The sequence below is a fragment of the Geotrypetes seraphini genome, chromosome 1 (genome assembly GCF_902459505.1).
Source record: "Geotrypetes seraphini chromosome 1, aGeoSer1.1, whole genome shotgun sequence".
Classification (NCBI taxonomy): domain Eukaryota; kingdom Metazoa; phylum Chordata; class Amphibia; order Gymnophiona; family Dermophiidae; genus Geotrypetes; species Geotrypetes seraphini.
Window position 1 is genome coordinate 388,707,409 of NC_047084.1, and position 13,574 is coordinate 388,720,982.

Consider the following 13,574-nt stretch of genomic DNA (forward strand, 5'->3'; position numbering starts at 1 on the left):
TGTACTTCGCTGTACTTTTTGAATTGCACAGCCTTCTCCTAACAGGCCCACTTGGAAATTTCTTCCAATCTGTATACCTTATACTCTCGCTCAACAAATTGTATATCTATAATTTTACTTCCTAAATGTTTCTGCACTCTGTATTTCCTCTGACTATCTGCACATTGTAACTCGCTGAATGTCCAGCTCTCTTGATTGTAAACCACCTAGAAGTCGCAAGATTGTGGCGGTATAAAAGAATAAAGTTATTATTATCATGTTTCCTCTCTTCCTCTTCAATTTGACATCTGCCACTTCTCATCAGCATCTGCCTCCTATATCCCCCTTCCATCCAGCGTCTCTCTCTTCCCACATCCAGCATCTGTCCCCTAATCAAGTATGCCTCTTTCTTCCCTCACCCACAGAGCATCTATCCCCTTTTTCCCCATTCATCTTCTACCTGCTCTCCCTCTCATCCAGCGTTTTTCCCCTTCTTTCCCCTCCCATCTACCATCTGTTCCCCTAATCCAGCGTCGGCACCCTTTCATCTCCCCCACCAACCAGACATCCCTCCTTCGCCACTGCTGTTAGTCTGGAGAACGCAGCAGTCGCGGCAAAACAAAGAAAAAAAAAGACTGCGGGGCCATACAGTTTCTGCCGGTCCCACCCACCTCTGACGCCATTTCTTCCAGGGCAGAGCCTACAGCCGGGAGTAGGAACTGAGCAACCCCACAATCTTTTTTCTTTGTTTTACGGCTGAAGTGGTGGCAGCGATGTCAATGGGGAGATGGATTTTTGGGGGTGCTATTGTAGCTGTGGCTCCAGTTCCGACAACTAAGCTGTTAGCAGCAAGCTTTATGTAAAAACAGAAAACTATCATACCTATACAGCTCAACACCTCACTTAACCACAGGTAATGTGCAACAATTTCACACCTTTGTGATAATCTGTTTGATTCTAATGATGCAGGCCAAAATATGTTTACAGAATACAGACTTAAGATTACCAAATGGATTGTACACTCGGGAGTGGCTTAACGAAGATGGCCACTGGTACCTGAAGTCAAGTCGCAACAGAGGTTCCTGAGCGCTGCTTTTTACCTTTTCAATGGTTAAATGCAAATCCAAGCTCTGGGTGTTCCCGGAAAAATCTTTGGCAGCAGGGGGCCTGATGTACGCCTTTCTTCATCACGGGACGCGAACAAGTGAGCCGGAGTCTTCCTTGGCTATGAGAGGCATGCAAGCTGAAGCGTTAGTACTCTCCTTCAAGGCAACATCTCTATCTCTGGAGGAGCGGAGTCCTCCGAGTCGTCCTGGGGCATTAGAGCAGCAGTTGGAGGAAAGAGCGTCCCAGGGTGTTCTCTCTCCTGACCAGCTGAGTGCAGCAGTCGACTCAGCAGAAGGAGTTGCGAAGCGAATTCAGCTAGCAAAGCACCTGGAGGAATTGAAACAGCGGATCCCCCAGGATTTCCTTAAATTGAATCCATCTCCTGCTGAGGTTCCAGGTACTTTAATTCCATCAGAGGGTCTGGGTTTTGAACTTACACCGATGCAGAGGCCCAAGGTGGAAACACTTTGGGAAGCAATATCTAATATGCAATTTTCTTTGGGGACTCAAATGCAGCAACTTACAGCACGTTACACTACTGTTGTGTCAGAAAATTTGGAGTTGAAAACCAGACTGTCTAGCCTGGAAAACAAAGTGGATGAACATGAGACCAAGGTAAAAACTGGAATCCCAGGCCTCGGTATGGATAGTGGAAACCTTAATTTTAAGGTGGAAATGTTGGAGAACATGACCAGAAGATGTAATCTTCAGATTACAAACTTTCCAAAACTACCACTTACTCCAGTGCAAGATACATTTAAGAAATACTCGAAAGAAGTTTTGAAAGTTCCTGAAACCTCTTATCCGCCTCTCACAAAAATATACTATTTACCGACTAGATCTACAACTTAGAAACAAAACCAGCAGAATCTATCTGCTGATAGTTTGGATTTGACAAATTTCTTAGAGAGGTCTGATAATGAGGCGCTGGCAACTGCTACGCTGCTTGTACAATTTGCAATTGATTCTGATAGAGAATGGATGCTTAAGTTGTTCTTTAAGTTTAAGGATATACCATTTATGTCAAGATTAGTGAGAATGTACCAGACGTGTCATGATTAACCTAAAAGAGAAGAAAACAGTTTCTCATTTTGAGACCTAGGGTATTGCAGTTGGATGGGACATTCATGCTCAGATACCCCTTTAAATGTGTAATGGTCTATCAGGGGAATAGATATGTCTTTTTTGAGCCCCAGCAGTTGATAAAATTTATTTCCGCTAAAGAGCAAATTTAGTACTCTTGAGGGATTCTCTATTTCAAGTCAGCTTAATTAAGTAAGGTTCTTAAGCCAAATCAGCTACCATTCTTATTTTCCTTTATATTGTTTGAAATAGGAATTTCAGTGAATGCATAGCTTTCTCCTCCCTTAATTAAGGTCTAATTATACAACCAGTATACTTTATTTCTGTGTTTAATTTTGTATCCTTGAATTAATGGAAAAGTGTTTTCTTATGGGTTTTTTTTTTAATGTAAATTTTCTTCTACATATCTTTCATTATTCAAAGATGTTAATACTGGTATTGTATTATTTATTACTTGTTTTGACTCATATTTTGTCCAAAGGATAAAATTATAAAAAGATTACCAAATGTTTTACATTCCTTAAGTTTTTTAAAGTCTGAAATAATTCTCCTTACCTGTGGATGGTTTTTCCAAACATCGTACATAACTCGCAAAATATGTAGCTTCCCCTCATCACTTTCAGCTAATGTCTTGAAGATTTCATGAAACCTTTTTGAAAACAATAATAAAAAAATGCATTAAAAATAAATAATTATTGAAATCTCTATTTTTTGAAGACAGTAAGGAACTTTATTGTTCCATGACTATGTTAACAATTCATATCTTTACTTTAGGTGGCTGAACTGGTCCCTAAACTGTACCTTACCTTGAGAAACAATCATTTGACATACCACTACTCACACTGGCTCCCAATACAAGCCAGAGTACACTTCAAATTCCATTGCCTACTATTCAAAGCTATAAACGGAAACAGCCCTACCTATTGGAACAATCGACTAACTCATTCCACCTCAAACAGACATAGAAGAACCCACACAATATTTGCACACCCACCAACCAAAAATGTCAAACGAAGAAAAATGTATGACAACCTACTGGCCACCAGAGCAGCGAAACTGGACCGACAACTCACCAACCTGCTGACTTCAACCACAGACTACAAAACTTTCAAAAAAGAAACAAAAAACCTACTCCTCAAAAAATACATAAAACCAATATAACACAACCAATAATGTTCTGAATCCCGCCTACATTATCAACTACCCCTTAGCAAATTAGATAATGTTAAATCTATTCCTAAGTACTTCTTCATATCTCTTCAATATGTACTTCTTAAGATCATAACAATTCTTATGTAATCCGCCTTGAACTGCAAGGTAAAGGCGGAATAGAAATCACTAATGTAATGTAATATAAACTGGTAGTCTGAAAACTGGACACACATACTTTCAGCTGTATTTAAAGGAAAGATTTCAAGATCTATGCTCTCACCTGTGTCTTGGAAAACAAAAAATAAAAATCTTGGATAACCAGTATATTTAACTTGATGGAATCATTATAAGACCTGATTTTGTGAACATGCTTACTACCAACAGTACTGAAATCTATTGTTTATAAATATTTGATAAATTTCATTGCTATATTATTGTTCAGACTGTTTAATGTTTCTTTCTTTAAATTACATTTTTTGTGGGGTAAAAGTTTTATGGAGCTTAAGTGTTATTGTTGCATGTGTGTTCTTGGTGCTTGTGACATGGGTGCCGGTTAGAGAATAAGGGTGGCTCGGCGGGGTTAGGCGTCTGTCCGTTAGGATGCCAAGTGCAATTCTCAGCCGCTTCTGAGGCGGTTGCTGAGACCAGAGTCCTATACAGAATCTGCCCCAAACTACCTATTCTGGCCTTTTTTCTTTTTTTAAAAGTAGTAGAACAACTAAACCAATCCACTACAGTAGTAATATTAGTAGTATAAATGAAATCAGGGGGAAAGTGTTCTAGATGCTGGTTTTCATGAGGGAATTTGTAAGTACACATACTCTGTGGACAAATAGACTGGATAGAATGTAAAAGGTTTCTGTCACTTACTATACAGTATAACTATGAAACAAAGAAAATGTACTTCTGTGACACTTATGTTCTATACTACACAAAAAATGCTGATATACACTGCAGTATAAAATACAAGGTTCAAAAGCTTAGTCTGAACACAATGAGTCAACAAGCTGTATAACTAAAGGGAGAAGTTGTCAAGGTGTGGTAAAAAGTGAGCTTCTACCTCACCTTGGGAGTCACCAACCTGCGGTATCTCAGTATCACAGGTTGCTGCCTCCTGTGATAAAGAAACAACACTGCTTGTGAACCCCCTTTTAAGCAGCATTATTCCAGAGGCCTGACAGTACTACTATTAGGGTTAATGCTTCCCATCACTCCTGCACAGGGATCTACTAGACCAGTGGTTCCCAACCCTGTCCTGGAGGACCACCAGGCCAATCGGGTTTTCAGGATAGCCCTAATGAATATGCACGAAGCAGGTTTACATGCCTGTCACTTCCATTATATGCAAATCTCTCCCATGCATATTTATTAGGGCTATCCTGAAAACCCGATTGGCCTGGTGGCCCTCCAGGACAGGGTTGGGAACCACTGTACTAGACCACTAGGAACTATTACAGATAGGGTTACAGGCACTGGGTGAGGGTTCCATTTGGATGGTGAGGCTTTAGAGCAGGGGAATCAGGATCTTGCACAGGTGTTTTTTCAGGGAGTGGGAGATAGTACTGCTGTCTGGGAGCACGGAGTCATGCTTTAAAGCCCAATTTTCCTGGATGGTAAAATATTCCCCAGCTTTTTTCTGGGGTTATTTTTCCAGCTATAGTAAGAACACAAGAATTGCCGCTGCTGGATCAGACCAGTGGTCCATCGTGCCCAGCAGAATGCTCACGCGGCAGCCCTTAGGTCAAAGACCAGTGCCCTATTAGAATCTAGCCTTACCTGCGTATGTTCTGTTCCAGTAGGAACTAATCCAACCTTGTCTTGAATCCCTGAAGGGTGTTTTCCTCTATAACAGCCTCCGGAAGAGCATTCCAGGTTTCTACCACATTCTGGGTCAAGAAGAACTTCCTTACATTTGTACAGAATCTTTTCCCTTCTAACTTTAGCGAGTGCCCTCTCATTCTCTTCACCTTAGAGAGGGTGAACAGTCTCTCTTTCTTTACTAAGTCAATTCCCTTCAATATCTTGAATGTTTCGATCATGTCCCCTCTCAATCTTCTTTTCTCAAGGGAGACGAGGCCCAGTTTCTCCAGCCTCTCATTGTATGGCAACTTCCTCAGTCTCTTAACCATTTTTGTCACTCTTCTCTGGACCTTTCCAGTAGTACTATGTCCTTTTTCATGTACGGCAACTAGTGTTGGACGCAGTATTCCAAGTGGGGGCGTACCATGACCCAGTATAACGGCATTCATAGCATTTTGTCTGCCCTTTTCGCCACCACCGCACATTGTGCGGACGGTTTCATTAACTTGTCTACAAGAACTCCCAAGTCTCTTTCCTGGGGGCTCTCTCCGAGTATAGCTCCGGACATCTTGTATTTGTGCATACGATTTTTGTTACTGACATGCATCACCTTGCACTTATCCACGTTGAACCTCATTTGCCATTTTGCGGCCCATTCCTCGAGCGTATTTATGTCTCTTTGTAGGTCTTCGCAATCCTTCTGTGTCCTCACTACTCTGAATAACTTTGTATCGTCCGTAAATTTAATCACCTCACTCGTAGTGCCAAGTTCTAGGTCGTTTATAAATATGTTGAAGAGCACAAGTTGTTATAGAATTTACATAACAAATAGCTGCTTAACATGCAAATGCATGTTTTGCATCTCATTATTAGATATACTGATAACTAAGTCACTGCAAGCTATTGTAGTAAATTAAATCACGTTAAAGGGCAAGTAACACAACTTCGAGCCCTAAAGTAGTTCGATAACCCCTCTCCCACAGCAGCAAAAATTTTTGAAAACAATTGTTCATATCTCCCTACTTCTGACCACTAAACTACTGTACTCTGTTCTTCTCTCTCACTGAAACAGACAATGAATCTAATCTAATCTAATCTGAGTTTTATATACTACTGTCATCCCCAAAAAGGGTTCAAAACAGTTTACAGAACCCCTAATTTATACCACATAACAAATTCACTATCAAATAACTACAAAAGTTTAATAGTTTGATTTCTTTTTTTAACTTCTGTTTCTTGAGTTATGTTTTTAACTATGCATTAAAATAACATGCCAAGAAGCAGCAAAAGAAATAACACATTTCAATTCTAAAATTCTGAAATTATACTTCAAAGAAAAAGAAAATATGACTTAACAGACCATAATACTAGGGGCCAAGAAAGTAAATATAAAGAAATATTAATAAACTATGAACAAAGAGACAAACCAGCATTTGCCAGCGTAACAACAAATTAAATAGGTGCATTCCCTGGAGACCCCATGCTCCCCTCTCATCACAAAACTTGATCATTGTTTAGGGTCCATAAAGATATAAGTAGAACCATACAAAATTACTAAATTTCTACAAGGAAATTTTAAAAGAAAAAAGTACCCCCTAGAGCTAATACCCGGGGCCTCAGTGCAAGAAAATCCCTGTGCTTCTTCTGGGTTTCTCTAGAAAAAAAAAAAAAAAAATCAGAAAAAAATTGAATTTTTAAACCCAAAAACAAAGTATTCATAAAGCTGAAATATAATTGAAGAATGTTATCTCTATCCAATTCTACAGCAAAAGACACCGTAAGAGTTCTTTGTTTAGTAACAATTTCAAAGTATTGCAACTTTCTAGAAAGTCAGTAAGGTTCATAACTTTATTTATTTAAAAAACGTATATTCCGCTTATACTAAATGGATTACAAACCCCACCCCCCCAAAAAAAAAAATACCCCAACAACAAACAATCATAAGATAAAAACACCAAAAAAGAGAGAAGAGACAAGGAGGGAAGAGGACATTCTCTTTCTGAAAGGAGAAAAGTAGAAGACATATCTTTGAGTATGTATACATTATTTTGCTCTGAGCTTTGATAGGTTTGGTGAGAAAAGTTCAATTGTAGGTTCCCTTCTACAGACAGTTTAGATCTTAAAAGAACAAACTTTACTTAGATAGTCTCTATAGGATAATAGCCTTTTATAGTTCTACAGTTTTATATGCTTGAACCTGCTGATAGAGATAGTTTCAGACAGGTAGAGCAGGGTCTGGCTTAGTCTCCATTCCCGCCCACCCCTAGCTCATTTCTATACTTATAGTCTTAATTTATTGTCAATTATTCTAATTAGGACAACAGCAGAATGCTATATTTCATTACCAGTAAAAAATCAAACAATAAATCAGCACACAATATAACCCTAAGACTATCTAAAAAACAAACACTAATAAAACATTTAATAAAATCCTAAGGCTCTCTATACTAGTCTAATATATTCCTAGTAGCTTAATAAGGTTAATTAATCAGCTCAACAACAAGACAATAGTCCAGCAGCAAGAGGGTTGCTATCCAGACTTTTGCATTGAGTGTCATATGCATGACTTTCTCCCGGTTGGTGAGAAGTTATATGTGTGTGCTCGCTGCAAAGAGCTCCTAGCTCTCAGAGAACGAGTGTGGTCCCTTGAGGTTAGAGTAGCCGACAAGAGAAGTACCAAGAGGAGACCTATGGGGATGGTGTAGAGTAGTCCCACCTCCACTCTGGAAGCCCTTGTGCTGCCTTGGAGGAGAGAGGTCTCCTAGAAGGAGAGCATACCCTGTTGAAGTAGGAAATAATCCTGTAGCTAGGACCTGCCCACCAGGGGATGCAATATCCTCTCGCACCGAGGATGTCTCTCCAGTGGCTTCTGCACAGGAGGGAAAAGTTAAAGACAGCGATTGTAGCTGGTGATTCGATTATTATGAATGTAGATAGCTGAGTGGCTGATGTGTGATGATCACCTGGTCACTTGCCTGCCTTGTGAGAAGGTGGCGGACCTCACGTGTCACATAGATGGGATTTTAAATAGTGCTGGGGAAGAGCCAGCTGTCCACTTGTAGGTACCAATGACATAGGAAAATGTGGGAGGGAGGTTCTGGAAGCCAAATTTAGGCTCTTAGGTAGAAAGCTGAAATCCAGATCTTCCAGGGTTGCATTTTCAGAAATGCTCCCAGTTCCACGCACAGGACCCAAGGTGAAGGTAGAGCTCCGAGGTCTCAATGTGTGGTTGAGATGATGGTGCAGGGATGAAGAATTTAGATTTGTTAGGAACTGGGCAACCTTCTGGGAAAGGGGGAGCTTGTTCTGAAACGACAGATTCCACCTTAACCGGAATGGAACCGGGCTGCTGGCGCTAACGTTTAAAAAGGAGATACAGCAGCTTTTAAACTAAGATGTGGGGGAAAGCCGACAGTCGCCCAGGAGCAGATGGTTCGGTATGAGGTATCCTTAGAGGATACTATTGAAACAGGATATTTAGGGAGTCCCAGTAGAGAGGTTCCAATAATGGTGAAGGAAGCCAAGCGGGTTTAAGAGGAAGGCAGAGTAAAAGATTCAAATTTTCCTTTGTCTTCTCAGCAGCCTGTAGTTCCAAGGAAAAACACACAATTTGAAGTGTCTATTTGAATGCTAGAAGCCTAAAAAATAAAATAGGAGAGTTTATTATCATGTTTGAATTTTATTGGAATCTCAGGAAAGGTATGGAATTGGTTCCAAGGTTTCCTAAAAAATAGGTCATATCAGGTTGTTAGTGCTGGACAATTTTCCACTTGGTGGGTAAATGAAAATGGTATTCCTCAGGGGTCACCACTTTCTCCAACTCTATTCAATATTTATTTAGCACCATTGGGCCATCAATAATAATAAAACCCTAAGCGCGCATGCGCACTCCTATCTCCGTGATCCCTGACTCTGTGATCCGTAGCCCCGCATGCGCAGTAGAAGGAGCCTGTGGGTTTTGTGTGCGGCGGTTTTCTGGCTCCTTCTACTGCACATGCGGAGGCACGGAGTTTGAAGTGGCAAACACCACGGCGGCGACTCCGTAGAGGAAGTCGCCAAGCAGGGAGGAACCTCCGACTAGCGCAGTGGCAGCAGTCTTGACCCGCCAACCCCCCCCCATTTCTTACCCAAAGCAGCAGTGGCAGCGCTGTAAACAAGCCCTTCAGGGCCTTTCCTCTGCCGCATCACTTCGGATGCGGTAGAAGAAAGGCCCTGTTGGGGCTGGCTGCAAACAGCCTGTTTGCAGCGCCGCCATTGCTGCTTTGGGTAAGGAATGGGGGATTGTTGAGTCAGGATTGCTGCTACTGCTACTGATATTTGGGTGGGGAAGGAAAAAGATGCCTGATTGGGAGTTGGGGGCCTGGGTTGGTGAGGAGAGAGACAAAGGATAGCCACTGGAAAGTGGAAGCCATAGCTGGACTGAGGAAAGGGCAAGGGATCCCTTAGCTGGCACAGCTGAAAGGCGGCTTCAGTGAGGGTCTGGGCAGGGAGAGAGAGAGAGAGAGAGAAAGAAAGAAAAAAAGATAGACTGGGCAGGGAGAGAGAGAAAAAGAAAGACAGATAGACAGACATCTATTCTAGCACCCGTTAATGTAACGGGTTTAAACATCAGGTGGCAATCCAGCACCAAGGGTGAGCGAACGGGGTTCGGAGGGGAGACGGGATGCATTTGCCCGTTGTGTAGCTGGACAGGTATGTGCAGGCAGCTGGCCACAGGAAAACGCAAGGGATCCCTTAGCTGGCACAGCTGGAAAGTGGCTTCAGTGAGGGTCTGGGCAGGGAGAGAGACAAAAAGAAAGAAAGACAGCGGGAGAGAGAGAAAATGAAAGAAAGAAAGATAAATGGGGCAGGGAGAGAGACAGAAAAAAAAGAAAGACAGACAGACATCTACTCTAGCACCCGTTAATGTAATGGGCTTAAACACTAGTTTTCTATATAGTTTACAAGTAAAATTTTTCATTTACGCAGGTGATATTTCAATACTGATTCCTTTAACTGCATTCCTTTAACTGTACATCCCCAGTTTCAGGAAAGGCCGCAAGAACAAGCGGTCAAAAGACCCGGTTTGGATGACACCTGAAGTAAAGAGGGTAATCAGTGACAAGAAAGTGTCCTTCCGGAAATGGAAAAGGGATCCAACGGAGGAAAATCACCAGGAGCACAGGAAATGCCAAAAGGAATGCCACCAAGAGATTAGAAAAGCAAAAGGGAAATACGAGGAGGGGCTGGCCAGGGAGGCGAAAAACTTCAAGGCATTCTTGAGTTACGTAAAGGGGAAGCAACCAGTGAGAGAGGAGGTGGGGCCATTGGACGATGGGGATAAGAAGGGAGTGATTAAGGAGAATAAAGAGGTAGCTGAGAGGTTGAACACGTTCTTCTCGTCGGTCTTCACGAGCGAGGACACGTCCAATATACCGGACTCAGAGGAGCTCATGAGTGGGGAGCAGGCCAAAAGATTGGGGCATATAGAGGTAAGTCGGGAGGATGTCCTCAAGCAGATTGACAGACTGAAAAGCGGCAAATCACCGGGACCGGACGGGATCCACCCAAGGGTTCTAAAGGAACTAAATCAGGAAATAGCGGGCGCAATCCAGCATGTTTGCAACCTATCCTTGAAAACTGGAGAGGTACCAGAGGACTGGAAACTGGCGAATGTCACACCTATCTTTAAGAAGGGATCGAGAGGTGACCCCGGGAACTACAGGCCGGTGAGCCTGACTTCAGTTATAGGGAAGATGGTGGAAGCAATGATCAAGGACAGCATTTGCGAGCACATCGAGAAAAATGGCCTACTGCGGACAAGCCAGCATGGATTCTGTAAGGGAAGGTTGTGCCTGACAAACCTTCTGTACTTCTTTGAGGGAATAAGCAGTCAGGTGGACAAAGGGGAACCCATAGACATCATTTACCTCGATTTTCAAAAGGCCTTTGACAAGGTGCCACATGAAAGGCTGCTTAGGAAGCTGTGGAACCACTGGGTGGGCGGGGATGTACACAGATGGATCAAGCACTGGCTGTCAGGTAGACTACAGAGGGTCGGAGTAAAGGGCCAATATTCTGACTGGCGGGGAGTCACGAGCGGTGTGCCGCAGGGATCGGTGCTGGGGCCGCTACTCTTCAACATATTTATCAATGACCTGGAAACGGAGGCAAAGTGTGAGGTTATAAAATTTGCAGACGATACCAAGCTCTGCGCCAGAGTTAGGACCAGGGAGGAGTGTGAGGAACTGCAAAGGGACCTCGATAAGCTGGAGGACTGGGCAAACAAATGGCAAATGCGCTTTAACGGAGATAAATGCAAGGTCATGCACATAGGGAAAAAGAACCCGTTGTTCGAGTATAAAATGGGGGGGAGATTGCTGGAAGACACCGGACTTGAGAGAGACTTGGGTGTGCTAGTGGATCCATCCATGAAACCATCCGCACAGTGTGCAGCAGCCTCGAAGAAAGCCAACAGGATGCTGGGCATCATCAAGAGGGGCATATCAACCAGGACGCGGGAAGTCATCATGCCGCTGTATCGAGCGATGGTGCGCCCACATCTGGAATACTGCGTTCAATATTGGTCGCCGCACCTCAAGAAGGACATGGTAGTTCTTGAGAGAGTCCAAAGGAGGGCAACGAAACTGGTAAGAGGGCTGGAAAACTTCCCATATGCTGAGAGGCTGGATAAACTGGGGCTCTTCTCTCTGGAAAAAAGGAGGCTCAAGGGGGATATGATAGAGACCTTCAAAATACTTAGGGGCATAGAGAGGGTGGACAGGGACAGGTTCTTCAGACTAAAAGGGACGACAGGTACGAGGGGGCACTCAGAGAAACTGAAGGGAGATAGGTTCAAATCAAATGCAAGGAAGTTTTTCTTCACCCAAAGGGTCGTGGACAAATGGAATGCGCTCCCGGAGGAAGTGATCCGGCAGAGTACAGTACAGGGATTCAAACAGGGATTGGACAGATTCCTGAGGGAAAAGGGGATCGTGGGGTACTGAGGGAGGTGCTGGGGTGTTGCATAAGTATAGACAGCTCACCAGGTCGTGCAGGTGCAAGGCCGGAGGGTTAGGACATTGATGGGAAGATAGGACTTCGATGAGAAACCTAGGGGGCAAGGGGGCCCCTTCTGGTGATTAAGGCAGGTCATGACCTGTTGGGCCGCCTGGGCGGGATGGACCTCTGGTCTGACCCGGCAGAGGCACTGCTTATGTTCTTATTTACACCAGAAATTTTAAATTAGATTTCTTTCATTCTTACACAAGTGGAATCCTGGACTCCTAGTTTCAAATTGAAACTGAACCCAGGTAAATCAAATTTTTCTTGCTAGCCCTAATGAAAAGCTTACTGAAACAATGCTTACTGTAAACGGTCAAACCTATCCAATAGTTCCTATTTTAAAAATATTAGGTGTTACATTAGATCGTACTTTATCATTTAAGGCTCATACAGATTTATTGGTCAAAAGATGTTTTATTACTCTTTGGAAGTTGCATACCATTAGAAAATATTTAGATTTTATATCATTTAAATTATTGGTTCAATTGTCAATTATTTCAATATTAGACTATTGCAATATTATTTATTTGGGTGCTCATAAAAAAAAAAATCAACCAGTCGATTATGATTAATTCCGATTATGATTAATTCAAAACACAGCAATTCGTCTGATTTTTAATTTAAAAAAACACGATCACATTAGTTCATATTATCAAAAACTTCAATGGTTGCCATTCGAGGCTAGAGTGTTGTTTAAATAACAAATGTATTTGTTATAAGTTTTATTTGGATTAGCTCCATCTTTTCTTGTTGCTCATTTTAGATTTTTTACATGTAAAAAAAATATACGTAGATCCAGTTGATTTTATTTTCCTTCAGCGAAAGCTTGCCGCTTTAAGAAATTCTTAGATAGGACTCTGGCGTTTCAAGCAGGAGTATGAATTCATGTTTCAATGCTCTTATTTCTCCAGCCCTCACTTATTATCAATTTTGGAAAGATCTTAAACTTATCTATTTAAACAATACAAAATTTAATCGATTTCAAAATTATCATAATAAGCAGATTTTTATTATTTTTATGGAATAATGTTTATAGTTTCTTATCTATTTTAGTATAAATAATTTGTATTGTGCATATTTTACTTTGAATAAGTTAGGGTCGCATTTTGTTAGTCAGTATCTTTATTGAATTGTGTTATTTTCTTTTATAAGACAGTTATTTGGATCTGTATTTCAATTACTTGTAATTACTACTATGTAAACCGCCAAGAACTGATGGTTTGGCAGTATATAAAAATAAACTATTATTATTAGTTAGAGTATATAGCACTGAATGATGAGATAGATATAATAGGCATCTCAGAGACTTGGTAGAAGGTGGACAATCAATGCGACACTGTGTTACCTGGGTACAAATTATATCACAAGGAAAGAGTAGATCATATTGGAGGGAGGGTTGCGCTATATGT

General features: G+C 41.8%; 1 protein-coding gene across 5 annotated transcripts in view; it reads right to left on the minus strand.

Moving 5' to 3' along the window:
* Positions 1 to 13,574, minus strand: part of NCBP1 (nuclear cap binding protein subunit 1) — a 397,555-nt gene that overhangs the window by 71,474 nt on the left and 312,507 nt on the right. For all 5 annotated transcript variants that reach the window (XM_033917013.1, XM_033917021.1, XM_033917038.1 and 2 more), the window contains one exon: positions 2,725 to 2,818. In XM_033917013.1, the coding sequence (XP_033772904.1) occupies positions 2,725 to 2,818 (94 nt within the window). The remainder of the gene's footprint in view (positions 1 to 2,724; positions 2,819 to 13,574) is intronic.